This window comes from Capricornis sumatraensis, chromosome 4 (assembly GCF_032405125.1).
Source record: "Capricornis sumatraensis isolate serow.1 chromosome 4, serow.2, whole genome shotgun sequence".
NCBI classification, from domain to species: Eukaryota; Metazoa; Chordata; class Mammalia; order Artiodactyla; family Bovidae; genus Capricornis; species Capricornis sumatraensis.
Window position 1 is genome coordinate 70,491,148 of NC_091072.1, and position 21,344 is coordinate 70,512,491.

A 21,344-nucleotide genomic window follows, 5' to 3' on the forward strand; every position below is an offset into this window, starting at 1 on the left:
CCACTTCTGCCCAGTCCATCACTCTGGAGAGGATTCAGGTGTCCCATCCACCCTGGCCCCATCCCTCCCCACAGTATTTACGCACCCCACCCCCACCCCGTATCAATCCATGGCTAGACTTCGCGCCCTCAGACTCAGCCCTTCCCGGGATCCCAGGCATCTTAGTTTCCAGCTTCCTGTGTCAGCACACACCGTCCTCTAGATTCTTGTTCCCCAAGCCTTGGCTGCAGTGTCACCGTAAATCCAGGAGGCTCAGGGGCGGCAAGTAGAAGAGAACGCGGGAGAGGGCGAGGAGCCGCCGGGACGCCCCTTCCTGGAGCCCTGGGTGCCCGGGTCCCCCCTCCTCCCGTCTTCACCTGCTGCGGGCTCCGCCCCCGCTCCGCCTCGGCCGGCCTCTGCTCCTCCCCCGACTCCACCCCCCCTTACCCCCAGCCCGGCCAGAACGGCCCCCGGGACAGAGCGACGCGGAACCCCCGGGCGCCTGGGTCCCCAGCATGATCCTCGGTGAGTGGGCTCTGCGGCTCCAGGCTCCTGGGTCCCTCTCAGTAGGTCACCCCCCAACCTCGCGCACCGCGGTGACTGCGGCCGCCCGTCAGCAACCGGTTCCCCCCTCCCCCTTCATCTGGCTCCACATCTGGGGCCCCCTCCTTCCCCAAACTACCGCTTCTTCTCCCGGTAATCCTGGGAATGGTAAAGGGGGAGGCAGAGCCGAGTGAGACCCCAGCCCCACAATGAGCACATTGCGTATTCATGAGCCTCATGAATATTATATGACTGTCTTCGAGCGGCTGGGGGAGGGGGCTGGCCTTGGCCTGGTGGAGTTGAGCGAAAGGTTCTGACCCGCCCCCCCCCCCACCACCCCCAGCGCCTTCCCCCACCCTTAGCTCAAGCACTCCGACCCCCTTCTGAGCCCAGGATAAGAGGGAAAGGAGGAAGTGGGGGGGGCGGGTGAGGGGAGAAGATGGTGGGTGTAGTTTCGAGGTGTGTGTGGTGGGAGGTGGGAACCTGAAGGCTGAAGATAAGGGGTCTGGGGAGAGGCAGAGGGGAAAACTGTCCATCCCAGGGCCCCTGCAGCTCGGATCCTGCCTCCGCAGGATCCTGCCCCAACACGCCGGGACCTGCCCCTCTCTCTCCCAGCTCTGGCGGCCCGGGCCCTTCCTTCCCGGCTTCCTTCTTCTTCCTTCCTCCCCCACCCTACCCCCACCCCTGCCTTGGGCCGAGGGGCACCTTCAGAGGAAGGGGCAACGGAGAGCATCAGGATGCGGGAGGGAGCCTCCCGCGGGGCTCCGCCATCCCTTCAACCACAACCACCCCAGCCTCATGACCTACATGGGAAGGGAGCCCCGAGTGGGGGAGGAGAGGACTCTCAAAATCCCGGCTCCAGGCCCCTGCCTCCACAATAGTCTACCGGTGGACTACTGTGCTCTGTCCTCTAATCTCTGATCCCTGCCCTGGCTAGGCCGGTTCCTGGGCCCTGTTTGTGATGGGAGACTGCCCTCCAGGTCAGGCACCTGTGGGCTCCCTGCCCCCACCGGGGACACCTGGCTCCATGCTGGCGCTCCAGGGCTGGCCTGGCTCCCGCCTCAGCCCTCTGCTGGTGCCTCCTTGGCTCTTTTGCTTTTCTTCTTTGGCTTGACCCATACTGACTCCCACTAGGGGTCTCTCTTCCCTTCTGCCCTCTTCTTCCATCTCTTTCTCTCCCCCTCCTGTATCTCCTCATTCTCACCACTCCATGTCTGCCTCCCTCCACCTGGCACTCCATCAAATCCATTAAATGAATGAGCCAACGGAGGCACGAATGACTGGTTGCTTGCTTTCCTTCCCAAGAGGATCTCTAGCAGGGAAGAGACTCCCCTCCCATCTAGACAATCCCTACCCTTGTGTGACCCCCACCAACACACTTGGACTCAGGTCCCCAGAGCACAGGCTCCACATTCCTCCAACCTGTGCAATCCCCCACACCCTGGCCCCACCCTGGGCACGAACCCCAGAGGCAGCATCACGCTTGTCTGGGACAGACCAGTTGGAGCTGTGCTTCTCCTGGTCAGTAGGCCCTGGAGAGGACCTCTGCTAGTACCAGACCAAGACCCCACCACAGGAGGAATGCCTGGGGCCACCAACTGGACCCCCACCACATCTCCCTGAGGACAGACACTGTAATTAACTCTCTCCTTGTGCCAAGCCCATAGACCGGTGGGAAGCCTAGTGGGCCACACACCTAGCTCTCTTAGACAAGGAAAGAAGGAGGGAGGAAGCTGCCAGCTGGGCCTGAGGCCCATTCTAAGGTTTTCAGGTTCTAAATGCTGAGGTCCACTGAAGCTGTGTGTGGGTGTCCTGCCCAGCAGGCGCGGCCCAGCCTGCCTGTTCAAGAACTAGACTGTGGGCCCAGATTTAAGGTGGTGACTCTGGGCTCAGGTTCCCTATTCTGAGCTTTTCTTATGCTCCTCTGCAACTGGGCCCTTGGTGTGGTGTTATGGGGGTTAGGGGCATTGAAGGAGGCCTTTCCAGTCAGGCTGGGGAAAATTTTCCAGGGGTCTTCCTTCTTCCTTTCCTGGCCACCTCCTCCCTTTAGGCCCTGCCCCCACCCACATCCACCCCAGGGTTATTAGGGATGATGTTTTGAGTAGTTGTTCATAATCATCCCCTTGTTGCTTTCATCTCTGACTTCAAAGCCTTCCCAGCACTCAGCCTGCCTCCTGCCAAGACAGGGGAAACTGAAGCAGGAGACAGATACCTGACAACTGGTCAAGAAAGTGAGATCCAGCGGTTCCAGGCTCTCCCCCCAAACCCCCTAGTTTTAAAAATGTCTGGGGTTTAGAAGAGACCAAAAGGCCTAAAGAGAAAAAAATGGATTAGAGATGAGATTCAAGTCCAGATGCCAATCTCATTTCTCCTTTGACCCCAGAGCATAATTCCCACTTTAACACAGTGTTGACCCCTTGTTTTTCACGACCATGGGCCCTAACACATTTGCCACCCTAACCCCAAATCCTCTCTCTGATTTGACTCTCATCCCGGTCTAATCTCCAGACCAACACTAACCTGCAGCCCTACCCTAGCACCCTTCCTGGATCCTGTTCCTACCAGACGCTGCCACTCCCAGAGCCAGCTCATGGCAGACACTCCCATTCTTTGCCACAGGAGCTTCAGGCCCCAGGCCCACCTAAGAGAGGCCAGGGCTGGGACTCCCACCTGGTCAGAGTTTCTGGGGAAGAAAGGAAGGAAAAGACCAGCCCTGAGTGGGATGGAAGGAGTCTGACCTGGCTTGGTCGTGGATTAGTGCTGGAGGGGAAACCTAAACAAGATCAAAGTGCCTAGGGCCAGGTAGGGCGCAGAAATGGGCAGATGGACATGCGTCCAAGGGACCGAGACCTCACCCCCTAAACTGGCTGGGAACAGTCTTTAATAAAGCGTTTGGCTTCTCCCAGCAGAGTTGGGTGGGGCTCTATCTGCTGGAGGTAATTACTCTAATGAGTCTCCCTCTGGAGTGGTCTGTCCCAGCCAGGCCCCAGCTCCTCCCTGCCCTGCCTGACATGGTGTGCATGCCCACAGTCCTGTGCACTAGCGCACACATACACACTCCGATTTGCTGTCCACCTCCTCTTCCTCCAAACTCCCCTGAAGCCCTCACCTAACCAGCCATCAGGAGCCCAGACTTCCTGCTTCATTTCCTCCTGCGAAGCCCTCTTTATATTCTTGCCCCTCCCTCTTCCACCCCTAGTAAATTATGGTGCCTGAAAGCCCCGTCTGGAGCCAGCCATCCTGATTCAAATGCCTCACTAGCTGTGTGACCTTGGTCAAGTAACTCCCCCTCTCTGATCGATGGCCGTCATCTAAAGGATGAGGATTTGTTTATTTAGCAAACATTTATTGAGCTTTCTTTGTGGCAGGCCAGCACTGTACATGGATTTGTTCTATCTTTTCAAAAACTCCATAACGCAAGATACCATTGCTCTCTTTTGATAAAGGAGAAGTGAGACAGAGAGTTTGGGAAACAAGCTAGTCACCCAGCTAGTGAGCAGTGGAGCCATCCACAGGGAGGCGTGTATGTACAGTGCCTGGCATACAGTGGACCCTCAGAAAGTGGCAAGTTATTAATAAAGTGATTATTCCCAAGAAGGAGAGGAAAGGACTGAGGCTTGGGCTATCAGACCGAGAGGCCTGTTTCTGCTCACTGGGTCCATAAGCTGCCGTCTGCCCCTCTTCCACCCCAGATCTCAGTGGACTGGACTCAGGCACACGAATCTCTAGCTGTCCATTTGGGTTCCTCACTTCACTCCATCCTTAGTTCCTTCCTCCCACTTCCTCTTCCCTCCCCCCACCCTTGGGCTCATGTCAGTGGAAAAGATGAGTTGCTGGCCAGAGGGAACCAAGTGGTGGCTACCTCTTTTCCTCCAGCCCCAGGAGATGCATGGAACTTGTTCTCCATTTCCTCTCCTTGGACAAGATGGAAGCCTTGCTCATATCTTTGCTGAATTCAGAGTTAGACGGGAGCACTTTGGGGTTATGTAGCAGAGGAAGAATTTGCTACAGAGGGTGACAGATCGTCATTGAAATCTCAGCCCTGATACTTACAGGCTGTGTAACATCAACCAAGTCTTTGTAACTCTTCTGAGCCTCAGTTTCTTCATATGTCAAATGGTTAAAACCTAGTATTAGCTACTGCATAGAATGGTTCCCTCAGAGATGAAATGTGCTAATACTCAGAATGCCTGGATATATTTGTTTTTCTGTTGCCTTTTGCGGAACTCACCCGTCTCCTTTGAGTTGGGTGTAAGGGTCCCTTTGAGCCAGGGAAAGGGTCAGGGAGCTGAGCTGCTGCCCTCTCTGGGGCCGGGGCAAGTGCCAGCCCCTAACCAGCTGCTCGGGGTGGGTGCTGGGTGCCGGGGACTCTGGGAGCGCTCAGGTTTCTCTCACCATTCCTGATGCCGCCCGGGGCTCGTTAAGGCTGCCCTGGCCTTGTGTGCCAGGCAGGAGGGGGTGGGCACAGAAGGGAGAAGCCACAGGGGGAACAGAGGGTAAGGGGAGGCGGTCGGCCCACCCCATCAGCCTGTGCCTCCCTCTTTCTCCTCTCTCGTTCTCTGTTTTCTGGCCTCTCTGCCCTTGTCCCTAGCTCTGTGCCCAGCGTCCTGCGGTATTCTGCTTCCCCCTCATCTCACTCTCTTCGCCTCTCCATTGTCCCCTATCCTCTTCTCTCCAGGCGTCTGTGTCCCTTTTCTCAGTCACCTATTTCTGCTTCTGTCAGTCTTTCCCGTTCTCTCTCACTCACTTTTGTCTGCCTGTCTGTCTGTCTCTCTTCTGCCCCCCTACCCCCTCTCAACCTCGAGGTGAGGAGAGAATGGACATGACTTACAGACCCTCAGCTGCCCAAGGGCCAAGGCTAAGCATCCCACCCTTCTCCTGCAGCCCTTAGACGTCTGCCGACAAGCTCCCAGCAGCCTTGACCCCTCTCAGCCTCAGGCCCCTTGGCCACCATGCAGTCATAGCAGTGGGTGAAAAAGGCAGACCCCTCCAACCTTCCTGGACCAGCTCCCTGCCCCCAGCTGTGCCTGAGCCCTCCCCACCCCCTCCCTCTTGCCTCTGATTCCCCTAATCCCTGCTCCCCCGCCCTCCCCTCTGCCCCACTTTTCCAGGACTCTGATTGGCTGGTTCTACTGACTGGACTGGGGGTGGGGGCTGGCAAGGGAGGGGGCAGGGGGCAGAACCAAGGGAAGGGGACGCTGTCAGGCCCAGGCCCCTGGGGGGCCAGGGCCAGGCCACTGCCTGGGGGCAGAGGGCACCAGACACTGAAGGTATGAAAGGGGGCTGTCTCTGAAGGGAGCAGGAAAGGATCCGGGTGAGGGGGGACCCTCTGCCCCAGTGAGGTCAAGGGAGGACGGGGCTAATCTTGCAGCCTCCTGGGTTTGCCTTTGTTCCTGGGAACCCCTGGTGCTGGCAGGGGGTTGCTGGAGCCGTGAAGGGCAGCCAGAGTTCCCTGACCGGTGGACAGTGAGATCGCAGAAAGGAGCTGGGCCAGCGGAAGCTCAGAGGGGTCCTTAGGGCCTTGGGGACCACCCCGTGGAGCCTGGCAGGGCTCCTCCCATGGCTCTGGGGGAGGAGAAGGTTTCAGGGAGGGTAGTGGCGTGGCTGGCCTGGACTTTCATTTCCCCTTGGGGTCAGACCCAGGCATTCCCCTCCCAGAGGCCAGTCACAGTTCCTCCTGCAGAGCCGGAGTGAACATTCCGGCAGTGCAGCGACCAACAGAGGTGCCTGGGGAAGACAGACCAGTTGGGAGAAGGGGCTCTGAGAATGGTCCCAGGCAGCCCGCCTCCCAGAGCAAATGCCACTCGCTGACCCCGGACGTCGACAGTTCATTATGAATTACAATTGGGACAAAATCATAACTCTTTGGGGAGCCTGAAAGATTCAGCAGCCCTCCTTCAAATCCAGGTCTCAATATTCCCCTCTAAGCAGTGGGATGAATCACTCACCTGACTGTTCTCCCTGGGGTAAGCCTTTGGGATCCCCTGGGGGACAGCAAAACCGGAAGAAGGGAGTGGCCAGGGGTCTGGGACTCCCAGTCCTGCTGGTCTGTCAGGCGGCCTGCAGATAAGGCCTGTGATCTTCCTGGGTTTGTAAAATGCCTGAAGGTCTTGGCAGAGGGAGGCTGGAGAAGGGGGAAGTGAAAATCACCCCAAAGGGAAGAACCACAGATCTGCACCCTCCCCCAGGCCCACAGGGCACCTTGCTCCATTGCTCCGGAGCCAGTCAGCAGGGGGAAGTGTGTGTGATGGGGGTCGGTCGCATTTCTGAGTTTGGGGGCCCCAGCTGGGGATTGGGACTGCCAGGCTTGGGTGGGGCTCCCAAGTGTCAGTCTTCCTGCCCGACATAATGTTTTCTCTGCCCTTTAGGCAGCTTGAGCCGGGCAGGGCCCCTCCCTCTGCTACGGCAGCCCCCGATCATGCAGCCCCCACTGGACCTCAAGCAGATCCTGCCCTTCCCACTGGAGCCGGCACCCACTCTGGGCCTCTTCAGCAATTACAGCGCTGTGAGTAGCAACCTGCCTGTCTGCCTTCGCCACCCTCCTGCCACCCGGCTCCTTCTCTCCCTCGGATCCATCCCTGCCTTTTCCTATTCTGTCTAATTCCTTATCTCAGGGCCCCATCCCTCACTTCTAGTCAGTTACAAGCATCGTTGACTTTCTGGTATACTATTGACAACAATATCCATAATAGCTAATAATCACTGAAGTTCGGCTACAGGCCAGACACTGTGCTGGGTGTTTTATGTGAATCATCTCATTCAGTCCACCATCGAGAGAAGTCATGAGACCTAGATTGGGGGCAGTGACGACAAGGAGATGGAAAGAGAAACTCCACAAGGGCATAGGCAGCCTGTTTGTAAGCTCCATCTCTCTGGAGCCCACTGTTGGCGAGGGGAGGGTTCGTGTGGTAGGGCTTGAAGGGCCAGCTAAGTTGTCTAGATTTAATACTATATGAAATAGGGAGACATTATCCATTCTTGATCAGGAGAGTGAGCTGGAGAAGCAGTGTTTGAGGCAGGTGAGTGGGGCAGGAGGGAAGAGAGCAAAGGCTGGAGGACAGTGGCCAGTCAGGAGGCTGGCCCTGCAGTACCAACATTTGCATTGCACTTTGAGGTTTGCAAAGCATTTTGCATATCTCAGTCTTTATAGCAACCCTATGGGGTAGCTGCCATCTTACCCTCCTTTTACAGATAAGAAAAGGGAGTACTGACTGTAAACAAGGTGCTGTCCAGAGCCTGCAGGGGAGCCTGGAGAGCCAGACTAGGCCCATGACAGCAGCAGAGTGAGCAGGGGAAGGGGGAGGGGTGAGGTGTTTCCAGGGAAATGTTCACAGGGTAGGGTGACCAACCAGGGTTTGGGAATCGGGGGAGAAGAGAGAGGATGAGTCAAGGATGACTCCCGGTTTCGGGCCTCGGTGACCGAGAGAAAGAAGTTACCTTGCCAGAGGCAGGGGATCAGAGGAGGAGGCTGGCCTGGGGTGAGGCTGCTGAACTCACTTGAAGACATGGTGAGTTGGTGGACTGGTGGGACATTGAGCCAAAAATGTCCAACAGACAGTTGGAACTTGGGGCCTGGAGAGTTGGCTGGAGCTAAAGGTTTGGGGAAAGTTCAGCTTTATTCAACTCAAGTAACCCACCATCAAACCATATCCAGTTATGAGCATACTGAGCATCAACTATGCATCAGGCACTGCAGTAAATGGTTCTGTCATCGTCGTCGTTGTTGTTTTGGCCACACTGGGTGACTTATGGGATCCTAGTTCCCTAACCAGGAATTGAACCTGGGCCCTCAGCAGTGAAAAAGCGAGTCCTGACCAGTAGATGTTTCTTTATATGTGATCTCATTTAATCTTCTCACTACCCAACAAAGTAGACACTATTATTCCAGTTTGACATATAGGAAGACAGAAACTAAGGCCCTGAAGGAATGTATCTAAGTTGACACAGTACGTGCCTAAGGTATGATTTGAATGCAGAGCTTCTAACTTCAAAAGAGTTCTCTTTATACCTGCTGTTCCCTCCAACCTCTTCTCAGGAATCCAAATCAACATTTGCATTGCACTTTGACATTTACAAAGTGTTTTTCATATCTCAATCTTTATAGCAACCCTATGGGGTAGCTGCCATTTTATCCCTGTTTTACAGACAAGAAAACTGATAGTGACTATAAGCAGGGTCCTGTCCTAGAAATGATGGAGATGTGGGGGTAAATATAACATGCTCCAGTCCTAAAGATGCTTATATTCAGGGAAGAAGTATAGATGTACATGAAATGATCTACAGTGCAAAGCAGAGGAAGGGTTTGAAATATGGCAAAAGAGACAGTCACAAAAATTCAATTGAATGAAAAAATTTTTGAGCACCTACTCTGTGCCAGGCACTGTACTGGGTGTCAGGGACACACGACTCAGTCTGCTTGGAGAGCTCACAGTGTAGTAGGAAAGATAACAAGTTAGCATTTACCCTATAGTGTGAGAAGAGCTGTGCTGGAGGCATGCAGCTTGTAGGGCAGCCCAAAGGAGTATCAGAAAAGACCAACTGGAGCTGAGCAGGAAAAAAAAAATAGTGGAGGCAAAAGGGATTGAAGCTGGAGCATTGATGTTATGATTTGGGCTTTGAAGAAGTATTAGTAGGATTTAAAAAGGGGCCTCAGAGAATATTCCAGACTGAAACAAGGACTAGAAAAGAGCATTTGAGAAACTGCAATTGATTCTGTGATTCTCAGCAGAAGGTGCTGAGAATACTTTCCCCGCAATCTGCATACCTGACTGACACTTAACCTCAGGTCTCCCATCATTGTCCCCATTTATTTTTTATTTTTTGCCACATCATGCAACATGCAGGATCTTAGTTCCCCAATCAGGGATCAAACCCATGTCCCCTGCATTAGGAGCATAGAGTCTTCACCACTGGACATCCAGGGAAGTCCCCTTTGTCCGCATTTTATAGATGAGGAAACACAGACCCAGAGAGGTTAAGTAACTTGCCCAAGGTCACAAAGCTACTTAGTCTGTTCACTTGGATAATCCCAGGTTTCTGACTCCCTGGGTTCATGGTTCCACAGCCTCTCGTGGGGACAAGCCATTTAAAGCCAGGAGCATGGATAAGCTTGGAGAGAGTGTGACCAGGTTTTGAGCAACACCAACTTTGGCATCAGACTGACAGGCTTCAAATTGATGTTCTGAAAGTACTGGCTGTGTGACTTAGGCAAATTACTTAACCACTCTGAATCTCAATTTTATCAGCTGTAAAATAAGACAGCAATAGTACCAACTCACAAGTTATTGTGAGAATTGTATTACATAATCATAATGCCTAGCATGAAGTAAGTTTTCAAGGTAAGCTGCTATGATTATTATGTTATTTCTATTGTTTTTATTTTATAGATGATCAGAGAGAGAAAGGTAGTTTGGCCAAGGCCCAAGCCTTGGGGAATATGCAGAACTAGGCAGTTGTAACAGGAGGAGGCTCCAGCAAAGGAAATGGAGGAGCCACAGGAGGGGGTGGGGACAGAACTGGGTTTTTGTTGAGTTGAAGAAGCCAAGCGAGAGTGTGTGGCAGGCTGCATCAATAGTGTCAAATTCTGCGGGGGAACAAGGACTGCAGAAAAGCTGCAGACAGGCCTTGGCAGTGGTGTGCAGCAGTTAAGTACAGGGCTTTGGAGTCAGGCTGCCCAGGTTTAAATTCAAATCCCAGTTCAGCCACTTACTAGCTTATGACCTTGGGCAAATTATTTAGCCTCTCTAAACCTCAGTTCCCTCATCTATAAAATGAAGATAATAATAGTACTTACTTCCAATAGTGGTTGTGAAGATTAAATTAGATAATCCATGCAAAGAGCTCAGTCCACAGGCTGGCACATTCCAAGGGCTCAATCAACATTAGATGGTGGTGGTGATATTATTATTCATGGCAGAGTCTCTCCTTCGCTGCTCTAATACTTCCAGATCTCTCCTACTCCGGTAGTTCTTATCTTTAGACCCCTCCCTGCGTTACTCATCCCTCTGCCCTTGAATATCCCTCACTGTCTCCCAAAGACAGACTCTCTCTCTCCGCTTCCTGGCCCCTGCTTCGCTCATCTCTCGGCCCTAGGTGGAACGGAGGGGAAGAGATCCAGAGATGAGAGAGCCGGAATTTCCCAGGATTTATCCAGAAAAGGATAAGGAAGTGTTTGGGGGAGTGGGCTGCTCTGCCCTCCTGGCCCTCATCCCCCAGTGCTGTCCCCACTCGACCGCCAGAGGGCAGCAAGTGCACGAAGCATAAGCTCTTCGGGACGCTGGTTCTCCAGCAGGTGGCGGGCGAGCGGAGCAGGTGGGAAGAGGTTAGGGATGATGTCCCCAGCCTGAGGTCGCTTCTGCCCTGGGCGATCCCAGCTCCACCATCCAGAGGAGTCACTAGGAGAGCACTGCCTGGCACCTGGGTACCCGGGTTCCGTCTCCCATCCCTAGCAGGGGAAGTGACATGTAAAAGGGACAAGGGGGCGGTGTGCAGAGGGAGCAGGAGAAGGGTCGTCTGTGGACTCGAAAGAGAAGCTGTTAGCAGAAGAGCGAGGGTGGAAGGGGTGAGAGAAAGGAGAAAGTTCCAAGCTAGAGAAACAGGGTCGGCTATGGGATTGGTAGGGATATAAGCCCCAGCAAGGTCCCCAGTGGAGGAAGCCCAACGGGGCGTCTGGCCCATGCCGCTCACCAGGACCAGGTCTTCCTGGAACGAGTGTCTGGACATGGACACCCCGTCCTCTTTTCGCCCTAGCGCCCCTTTATCCCTCCCGAGCTCCCTATCCCCGCCCCCGTGCTTGGCCCTCCCACGGCCCCGCCTCTGGGGCGGGCTCCGGGCCGGGCCGGCGCCGCCTCCCCTTCTCCCGGCCGGCCCGGCCGCACAGCCCCGAGCCACCCGGGCAACGAGCGCCGCGTCCCCGGCCTGCCCGGCCCGGCCCGGCTCGGCCTCCCCGCCCGGGTCCACCAACCCGGGCCATGGAGCCGCGTCCCCCGGGGTCCCGCAGGGTAAGCCACCCGGCCCCTCCTCTCTCCCTGGCCCCCGCCGCTGCCGCAGCGCCCCCCCCCCCCCCCCGCAATCCCCGCCCGCTCGCCCCTGTCCGACTCCCTACCTCTCCGCCTGGTCCTCGGGTTATCCGGCCCATCCCCCACGACCGGCGCGGCCCTAACCAATCTCTGGATCCCATCTGGCGCCCCGCAGCCTGCTGCCACCGTACTGGATACCCCGGCCTCTGTTTCTCAGATCCTCGAAGTCCCCCAAATCTTAAGACTTCCCATCAGGTCCTAAACCTACCCTCCGATTGCCACGCCGCTGCTCAGATCCCTAAAGCAGCCCTGACCCCATCTCAGCCTTAGTCCTCTTCTTAGCATCCCTCCCCCACCAGCTTCCACCTGCTCTTTGGACATCCTCTAGCCCCTTCTCTTTCCTATTTCATCCTTCCTGCCCCTCAGGTCTCCCCATCCCCGAGATTCCACCCCTTTCCCTTTTTTGTCTTTATTTGGGGGGGATGGGGAAGTGGGGTGGTCAAACAGGGGCAGTGGTGCCATCAGATAAAGGGCAATGGAAGGAAATATAATCAGAGCCCCCCCTCGTGTTCCTGATCTGGTTTCCCCTTTCCCTCCCCCTTGCCCTTCCTGATTCATTTTGCCCCAGCTTAGAGGAGCGATTCCCTTTCATGTCTGCTGTTGGAGGGCAGGTGGGAGGGGACTGTTCTGTGGACTTTTCCAGACAGCGTCTAGGCCAAAATCCTAGGGAAGGGGCTCTGGAGTGGAATGGGCTCTGGGAGACGCTGGCCTCCACCCTCCCCAGAGAGCCCTCATCTAGGTCACCAGGGCCTCTTGACCTTGGCCTGGAGCAGCACTTCAGTGGTTCACATTCCACCTGCGCAAGGATTGGGCCCAGGAGCCTTCACCTTCAGCCCAGTGTCTCCTCACTTCCCGGAGGACAGGGTGGGAAGGACCCACCTGGCTGGGTTGCTGCCCTCTTCTCTACTTACCTCCACCCTTAGCTGGTGTTCATGGACTTAAACCTGAGGAGTGGGGTGTGCAAAGGAAAAGGCTCTCGCCCTGCAGGAAGGACCCAAGCGGGGGAGGGACTGTTGGCAGGGGATGGATGTTGGGACGGTCAACTCCCAGGTCATCCTCAGGGCACTGGTCCTCAGCCACCCTGGGGAGCAGGCTGAGGTGCTGGGTGGGGCACAGACAGAACCCAGGGCCTCTGTGTCCCCCTCTCTTTCCCACTTCTCTCTCCCTACAGTTTTGACTTAGGTTTCCTGGCCCAGATTGGGTTTCTGTTTGGGCTGAATTCCATTCCCCACCCAGCATGTGAGGACGTCCAGGAGCTGCAGGGATCCCTGGGGCAGGGTTGAGGGTCCCTGATTAGGGAGGACTGTCGGCTAGGGGCTGAGAGTCGAGTGCAGTCACATGTCTCCTCTTTGTGACTAAAGCCTGTCTCCAACTTGGTCTGTCTATCTTTCTGCCAAACACATCGTACATTCACACCGATAAACACACAGCTGAAGATTGCACAACCTGACCATTCATGGCTTCAGCAGAGCCCCCGACACAGAAATGTTGATCCATAAATGATGTACACACAGCACGTGACACGCCTTCACACTCCACCCCTGCACAGATTGATCATAGCCTGCCTAGACACACACAGACACACCCAGTCTTCCCCTGTTTGGCTTTTCCCCACAAATGACCTAGGATTCCAGGAGGTGAAGAGTAAGCCACTGAGAGGGGCTGCTTCCAGCCATGGGCAGGCCAGGCAATGGACATTTGTCTGTCAGCCTGGTTATCTGAACCTGGTTCCTGCCTCTGCTACTGCCAAGTGGGGTGGCCTATTTCACAGGGATGCAGAAGCCCCTTTCTTGACATTAACCCCAAGCAGCCAGTGAGACAACTGAGGGGAGCAGAGAGGAGCCAGGATGTGTGGGCCCTCCGGACCACCTTCTTCACCCTGCTCCGTGTTCCTGTCTCTCACCACTGCCTCCTTGGGAATCATGAAGACCTGGGCACAGGGAGGGCCTCGCCTAAGGAGCTATGGACCCCCCCAGTCTCCACCAACGTTTTTTTCCACTTAATCATAGGAGATAAGGTTTCAGCTCTCATTTGGTTCTAAGCTTATGAGAGATCACCCAGTCCTGCACAACCTCAACTGCATTCCAGGCTCGCCTCTCCCTGGCCACTGAGGGGCCAGGAGGAGGAAGAGCAGGGAGGCAGTTTTCATGCCTCTGGGCCCCTGGCTTCATCCCCTGATAGCAGAAAGCCTCAGAGAGAAACTCCCATCTTCTTCCCTCCTCATGTGAACTCTTGGCAGGACACTGCAAAGACATCTGCTGATCCAGGGTGGGGGCAGAGGCCGTTCCTAATCCCGCCCAGCCCCACAGCCCTGCCCTAGAAGCCCTGTGACCAGAGAGAGGGAGTTCAGAAGATGCCTGGGCTTCCTCAGGCCAGCCCGGCTTCTTAGCTTCCCCTTATTCCCCGTTAGTCACTGGGTCCACCTACTCTCGCCTGAGTTCTTTCACTCCCTCTAGAAACTGCTGCTCTTAACAGGTCCAGGGAGTGAGCATGTTAGGGCAACCTGGGGCCCAGAAATGGGAAGCTAGGAACATCTGTCTCCTTGGCTTGGCTTGGTTGAAAGGCCGGAAAAGGCTTTAGCTGAAGGCCCTAGGATCTGGGATGCTCTGGGGACTTCCTAAGTGGGCCTCTGGTGGATTAGCTCAGGAAAAAGGTCACTGTGACAGGATTCGATCTTCATGGTATAACAGATGGATGCAGGAGTCCAGGTTCAAGTCCCAACTCTGCTACTGACGCATGCTGTGACCTTGGGCAAGCCACTTCTACTTTCTGTCAAATGGGAGCATTGAGCCAGTGGCTCTTTCAGGGCCTTTCCAGTGCTATGAAGATTGGGCTGGGAGAGAATCAGGGAACTGAGGCTCGGGGCCTTCTGGCCCACTGAGAAGTGGGGAGGAAGCTCTGGGCACTTTGTTTCAGCCCAGCTGCTGCCACTGGGGTTATGATGGACATGAGCTTGTGCTGGGGTCCCTGGCTTACCCCAGCCTGCTTCCACAGATGGACCCTGTGCAGAAGGCTGTGCTCTCCCACACTTTTGGGGGGCCCTTGCTCAAGAACAAGCGGCCCGTCATCTCCTGCAACGTCTGTCAGATCCGCTTCAACTCTCAGGTAAGATACCCAGCCACCCATGGGTGGGGCGGGCGGAACAGGGGCTGCGGGGCATCTTGTGGGAGGGTGGGGGCTGGGAGCTCTGGGTCAGGGGTGGGGATTAAGGGGGTCTCAGAGGATACTGCAGGAGGGGCGGGAATGATAGAAGCCCTCTGGAGGGACCAGAGATCTTTCTTGGGGGACTCAATTCAACTCATAATGTTTCCAGACATTCTTCCTGTGCCCTATAACTTCCTCCCTCAGGGACTGAGGCATTCCTGCCTCAGAACTTCTTAGAACACAGGTGGCCATCTGTGTCCAGGTGGGAGCGTGGCCTCTGGCCCGCTGGCCTTGGGTGCAGGGCTGACTTGTATGACTGGCTCCCCTGCAGAGTCTGTGTGCCCTCCTTGTTGTCGTTTAGTCCCTCAGTCGTGTCCGACTCTGCGATCCCAAGGACTGAAGCCTACTAGGCTCCTCTGTCCATGGGATTTCCCAGGCAAGAATACTGGAGTGGGTTGCCATTTCCTCCTCCAGGGGATCTTCCCGACCCAGGGATCAAACCTCAGGCTCCTGCACTGGCAGGCAGATTCTTTGCTGCTGAGCCACCCAGGAAGCCCAGTGCCCTCCTTGGCCTCTGCTAAACTCCTCCCAGCACCCCCCACTTCCCTCTAACCTCTTGGTTTCCTCCTGTCTCCAAATCACACCCAAGGCCTGGCCCCTACTGCTCTCCTGTGGGAAAGTGTCTCCCATGGGAGAAGCCACCCAAACCTAGGTGTCAGAACCAATGTATCTGGCCTCCCAGATTATCCTCCTCTGAGGCTCCCTTTTCTATGGGTCTGTAGGGGACTTTGTGGGGTGCAGGTTCTGAGAGCTTTTGGAGAAAAACAGCACAGCCTCATTCTGCTGAGCAGGGGAAAAGAAAGCATGTTCTATTTCTCTCCCCAGGACACACATATATACACACACACACACCATGCTGCCAGACTCTGCATACCACTGCCCCACCCTGGGCTGTCAATCTCTTCCTGCCCATCCACACCTTTTATTTCTACTTTACCCTGTCTGGATGTTTTTGTGGTTCCAGGATTGTGTATTCTTAGCAGAGGAGGCACGCAGGGTGGGGGTGGAGCCAGGACCAACTCAGATTTAGACTTCACCTTGACCTTGACCCCAAGAACCCCCTCTCTCAACCCTGGCTCCACTCACTGAGACTGGAGGGGCCAGGGGCCAGGGGTAGGCAGCCCTCCCCTCTTTCTGCCCACCCTCACCCCCACCACCCCCACCCCCCACCAAGCAGCTCTGTTTTGACAGCTGTCTCTGTTGCTGTCTCTGTCTCCAGAGCTGGGCTTGGGGCCAGGGTCCTCCAGGGTGTCCACAGAGGCCTCAGGGAAAATGAGACCAGGGGGAGTATTCAGGGTAGAGCCCAGGCTTCAATGCTCCTGGGACTCCCAGCTTGAGCGTGGAAGCACCAAAGCTGGATGCTGGGGCCAGGGACACAGGCGCAGAAAGGAGATGCAGACGGGCTGGATTGCTCGGCCCCTCCCATTTCCCCTGTTGGTGCGAGTGGGCTTCCCAGGGTGGTGCTAGTGGTAAAGAACCCGCTGGCCAATGCAGGAGACATAGGAGACTCGGGTTATGTCTCTTCCCTGGGTCGGGAAGATCCCCTGGAAAAGGGCATGGCAACCCACTCCAGTATCCTTGCCTGGAGAATCCCATGGACAAAGGACCCTGGCTGGCTACAGTCTATGGGGTCACAAGGAGTCGAACATGACTGAAGCGACTTAGCACGCATAGACGTGAGTTCCCTTTCCCTCAGCCCTGGACAAGGTGGGAAGCCTGAGTCAGCAGCCAGGCCCTGGGTGAGGTGGTGGGGTAGAGCCCGGGCTAGATGGGGACCGACGTTCCCCGTGACTGAGCCCCAGGAATAATCAGGGCTCCTCGGTGTAAGGCTTTACATATCCCTGGCATGGGGAGAGCTTTTACTGTAGCCCGCTAAGACCACCCCAGGATCTGATAGATCCCAGATGAAAGGTGATCTCAGATTCCCTTCTCTTCCTCCATCCCTAAAGAGCCAGGCTGAGGCACACTACAAGGGTAATCGCCATGCCCGAAGAATCAAAGGCATTGAGGCTGCCAAGACCCGAGGCAGAGAGCCCAGCGTCCGGGAACCAGGAGACCCAGCTCCCCCAGGCAGCACCCCCCCAAATGGAGATGGTGTAGCCTCCCGTCCAGGTAAGTCCAACACCCCCACACCCTTCAACAGATCTTGTCTCCTCCATTCTGTCCCCACTCCCAGAACTCTCCTTTGCTTTCATCTCTCTTCCTCAGCCCCCACCCCACCCCCACCCAAGGTGAGTCCTGCAGCCAAACATAGTGATGCAAAATTTCCATCCTGTCACCCCCACTCCCGCCCCAGCTCCTCTCAGCAGAGTCCCCACTCTCTGTCCTCCCCACTGCCCAGTGACTCAGAGAGGGGCTAGGGTGAGGCCACCTGGCAGACTTCCTCAAGAAAGAGAACCATCAAATGCAGGGAAAGGCCCCTTCATCTTGGGCAGAGGAGCAGGGGAAACAATCAAGCTATCTGAGGGCCTGCCCACGGAGGCTCCCCCCTCCACCGGGGAGGAGTGAGCCCAGGAAACCCAGGCAACTCCCTGGGTGATCTTAGGTAGATCTTTTGACCTCTCTAGGCCAGAATTTTCTTTCTGGGGACATGAGGGACTGAGACTCGAAGATCTGTGAGATTCTTTCTCCCTCATGGCTGATGGCCATCCTCAACCATATTCCCAGCCAAGAAACCAAAAAGAAGGACTATCAAGACAGGAAGATCTGAGCCACCCCCATCCCGGGATTACCACATCAGATGCCAGTCAGGGCCAACTCTAGGGAGACTCAGCAACCCCATGTCCTCCTTGTCCTTGCCTGTCCTTCCTGCCCCACCCTAAGAATGAGAACTGGGAAACCTGTCCCCACTCTCACCACACACACACACGTACACACTGTCCTCAGGGATGCACGGATAGGGCAAGCAGGTGAGCTGAGTTCTAATTATGTTCTGGCTGCTTCTTAGCCTGAACATCTTGTGTTCATTTGGTAATGTCTCTGTCAAAGGGGGCTGACGATGGTGGTGATGTAGCTAACACTGCCTGTCTAGCACCATTCTCAGTGCTTAATGTATACTACCTCACTGAGTTCCTAGGGTGCCTCTCTAAAGAGGTAAGGAAACCTGTCCTGCTTTTGAAAGCCAGGAGGGCCTGTCCGGATTGAGATATGAGTGTGCTGTCTAGATTGGGATGGAGATAAAGAATGGCAGAAATGAGGAAGAGATGGGGGAGAAAATGAGAAAGATCCCAGGATGGACCAGAGATCCCAGAATGGACATCTGCATGGCTCGGGGTGGGGGGGTCCCCTCCCACAAGCCCCCCATCCCCACCCCTACTCCCACCCCCGGCCTCTCCCTGACCCGGAAACTGGATCAGCCACTGGAGCAAGAATGGGAGCGCTTGAGTTTCCCCTGTGCAGAGGCCAGAACCCAGCGCTGAGGACTGGGCCCTGTGCATCTTTAATCGAGCCATGAATTATAGAGCAGCCCACATCCCTGTTTCTTTCCTCTCCGGTTCTGCTGTTTCTGTTTCCCTTTCGCCATGTCTGTGTCTGTCTCCCCCAGGCTCTCCTCACCTCGCTTCAGCCCCTTCCTAGAGTTCTTTGGCATGCCTCCCCAGGGACTGGGCAGGCCTCTGAGAGGGGGCTGGCCGGGCTGAAAGCCCAGACTGGCTGGCAGGCCTTGGAGGGGAGAGTCTTTGCTCCATGCCCCTCTCACCCTGGCTAGACTGGATGCCAGCTTCACCCTGGCTGAACGGGAGGCTGGTGGGTCCGGACCCGTCAGCCTCCCTGCTTAGAGAGAGCGAGCCAGGCGCTGGAGTCTCACACCCAGCCTGCGGCAGCTGGACCACATGTGGCTCTGGTCCAGGGCATGAGTGCATGCATGTTGTCACAGGGTGGGGACTCCTGGGCCCCTGCCCTCCAGGAAATGGGGGTAGGTCTCCTCCACATAAAGAATCTTCTCCGAAAGCTATCTGGGATGATCCCTATGTTTCTCCCCCAATGACAGTTTCCATGGAGAATGGAGTGGGTCCAGCCCCAGGATCCCCAGAGAAACAGCCTGGCTCCCCATCCCCTCCCAGCGTTCCGGAGACTGGTCAGGGTGCAACCAAGGGTGAAGGGGGGACTCCAGCCCCAGCTTCCCTGCCTGGGGGTAGCAAGGAAGAGGAGGAGAAGGCCAAGCGGCTGCTCTACTGTGCTCTGTGCAAGGTGGCAGTGAACTCCCTGTCCCAGCTCGAGGCACATAACAAAGGTAAGACTCCCCTCCCGGCCCCCATGGCCCTGTCCTCAGCCAGCTACTGCCCCCTACCTCCCAGCTCCGCAGTTTTCTCTAAGACTCACCAGCCTGTCTCCCTCCCTAAGCATCTCTCTCATTCCTTAGCCCCTTGCCTCCTCAGTTTCCTCCCCACCCTCTCCCTACTTTATTTCTTGTAACTGTGACCCTCCCCTGACCCACCTTTGAAAGGGCCGCAAGGGGCTTGGCAAACCCCCACACCTGATGCAGCCCCTCAGTATTGTAATTGGAAATGTGGGTATTTGAGGCTTAGTAGGCCTGGAGGATTCCTCTCCACCCCTAACCCCCTGCCCTCTGTGGGCTCCAGGTACTAAGCACAAGACAATTCTGGAGGCCCGAAGTGGACTGGGCCCCATCAAAGCTTATCCTCGGCTGGGGCCTCCCACTCCCGGGGAACCAGAGGCCCCTGCCCAGGACCGAACCTTCCACTGTGAGATCTGCAATGTCAAGGTCAACTCGGAGGTCCAACTGAAACAGGTGGGTCTGAGGCCTTTTGCGAGAATTCTCAGGAGTTCACCTGCTAAGGGGGAGCTCGGGGGAGGGCATTTCCTCAGGGTCCCCTTTTGGTGCCACAGAAGGGGCAGGCCCAGGTGCTGAGGTGTGAGTTCCCTGTTTTCCCGTGGCTCACGGTGCGCCCCCTCTGCCCACCCCCTGCCCCACCCCCCATCCCCGCCCCGCACTGGTCCTTACAGCACATTTCCAGCCGGCGGCACCGAGACGGCGTGGCCGGGAAGCCCAACCCGCTACTGAGCCGTCACAAGAAGCCTAGGGGCGCTGGAGAACTAGCGGTGAGGCCTGGACGATGGAAGATTTGGCCAAAGCGGGGTCCGAGCGGGGGGAGGGGAGGAGACGGGATGCCGGCCGCCCTGGGAGAGGTGGAGTTGGCCAGGCCACAGAATGACTATTCCCTCTCCCCTCCCCGCCCTCTTCCCCCTGCAGGGCACGCTGACTTTCTCCAAGGAACTGCCCAAGTCCCTGGCCGGCGGCCTGCTCCCCAGCCCCCTGGCGGTGGCTGCGGTGATGGCAGCGGCAGCAGGCTCCCCGCTGTCTCTGCGCCCGGCTCCAGCCGCACCTCTTCTCCAGGGACCGCCGATCACCCATCCCCTGCTCCACCCCGCCCCGGGGCCCATCCGAACTGCGCACGGACCCATTCTTTTCTCCCCCTACTGACCTGAAACCTGACCCCTGAACCCCCTCCCATTCAACCCCCCTCACCTCCAGCCGGGACCCAGGCCTCCGGGCGCCCAGCCCGCCCCTCCTCCCGGCACTCCCTGAATGATCTCTCTCCCTCCCCCCCACCCCGAGGTACGGGGTTCCAGGAAAGGGGAGGGGTAGCGGGGGAGGGGGGCTTCAGAAGGGGGGGAACACCCCAGATCTCAGGGAACCCCGCCCCCTGCCCTTACCTCTCCCCTAGAAAAGGGGGGGCCGTCTCACCCCCGAGCCCCCTTGGAGACACCCCCCTCCCAAAAGCCATGTCCATCCAGCCCTTCCCCCTCAACCTAGCACAAAACGGGGTTCACAAGCCATGGTCGGGGTCCAGGGGGCAGAAATGGATTTTCTTGGCAATAAGCGGACTCTGGGACTCCGGCGCCCCCTACCCCCAAACTGAAGCGCTTCCGTGATCACCCCTGTCCTCTGCAGGGGGAGGGGAGCAGGCGGGATCCTGGGTCCCTCATAAGCACTTTGGTTTTACCGCCTGCAACCTCACTGTGCCCGCCCCGCATCATGCCCCAGCCCAGGTGTAGCCGGGCCCACGGGCAGCACTTAGGGGCATCTCTGGCATTTGGGTGGGACCAAGTAGATGCCCCTATAGACCCATTCCCTCACCTTCTTCCTTCCCAGTCCGGATTCCATTCTTTTCACCAGCACCCATCGCCCAAGGGGTACCAAGGGGGGCAAGGGGTGTCCAGTCCAAGCCCACCCCCGCCTCGCCTTCCGCAAAACTGTGAGCAAAAAGCAATAGAAGCCTCGCCCCCGCCCCGCCCCTTTCCGCAGGATTTGCAGTCTGTAGCCTCCCCCATCCCAGCTCCTAGACCTCACGGCTGTCCCCTCCCCCCAGACACCTCCACTGCACAATTCGGGCGGGGTCGTGACCTTCCCTCCCTCCATCCCCTGTGCTTTCCGTGTCGTCAGCCCTCCCAGCATCGACCCGGGAGAGGGACGGGCCCCACTGGCCTTCCCCTCCACATCAACTCTTTCTGCTTGACGATGTAGCAACCCCGGCCCCCCACCCACGTCTTCCCCTTTTCCCAGTCCCTGACAATAAA

The 21,344-nt window shown here is 56.6% G+C and overlaps 1 protein-coding gene across 2 annotated transcripts; it reads left to right on the forward strand.

The window, feature by feature from the left end:
• Positions 1-441: 441 nt before the first annotated feature.
• ZNF385A (zinc finger protein 385A) lies at positions 442-21,344 on the forward strand. 2 transcript variants are annotated; one of them, XM_068970760.1, is made up of 8 exons: positions 442-504; positions 6,891-7,027; positions 14,595-14,705; positions 16,754-16,916; positions 18,793-19,035; positions 19,385-19,554; positions 19,770-19,865; positions 20,017-21,344. In XM_068970760.1, exons 1-8 carry the CDS (start codon positions 495-497, stop codon positions 20,245-20,247), a joined length of 1,161 nt encoding a protein of 386 aa, XP_068826861.1. In that variant the 5' UTR covers positions 442-494; the 3' UTR covers positions 20,248-21,344. The 2 variants fall into 2 exon arrangements, with proteins under 2 accessions (XP_068826861.1, XP_068826860.1); XM_068970759.1 differs by lacking the exon at positions 442-504 and adding an exon at positions 6,384-6,488.

Bases quoted from the DNA above. Each gene is read 5' to 3' on its own strand.
- ZNF385A (XM_068970759.1), top strand. From the start codon at position 6,458: ATGAATCACTCACCTGACTGTTCTCCCTGGG. The intron at 6,489-6,890 runs GTAAGCCTTTGG...TCTGCCCTTTAG, and splicing joins ACCTGACTGTTCTCCCTGGG to GCAGCTTGAGCCGGGCAGGG. The intron at 19,036-19,384 runs GTAAGACTCCCC...TGTGGGCTCCAG, and splicing joins GCTCGAGGCACATAACAAAG to GTACTAAGCACAAGACAATT.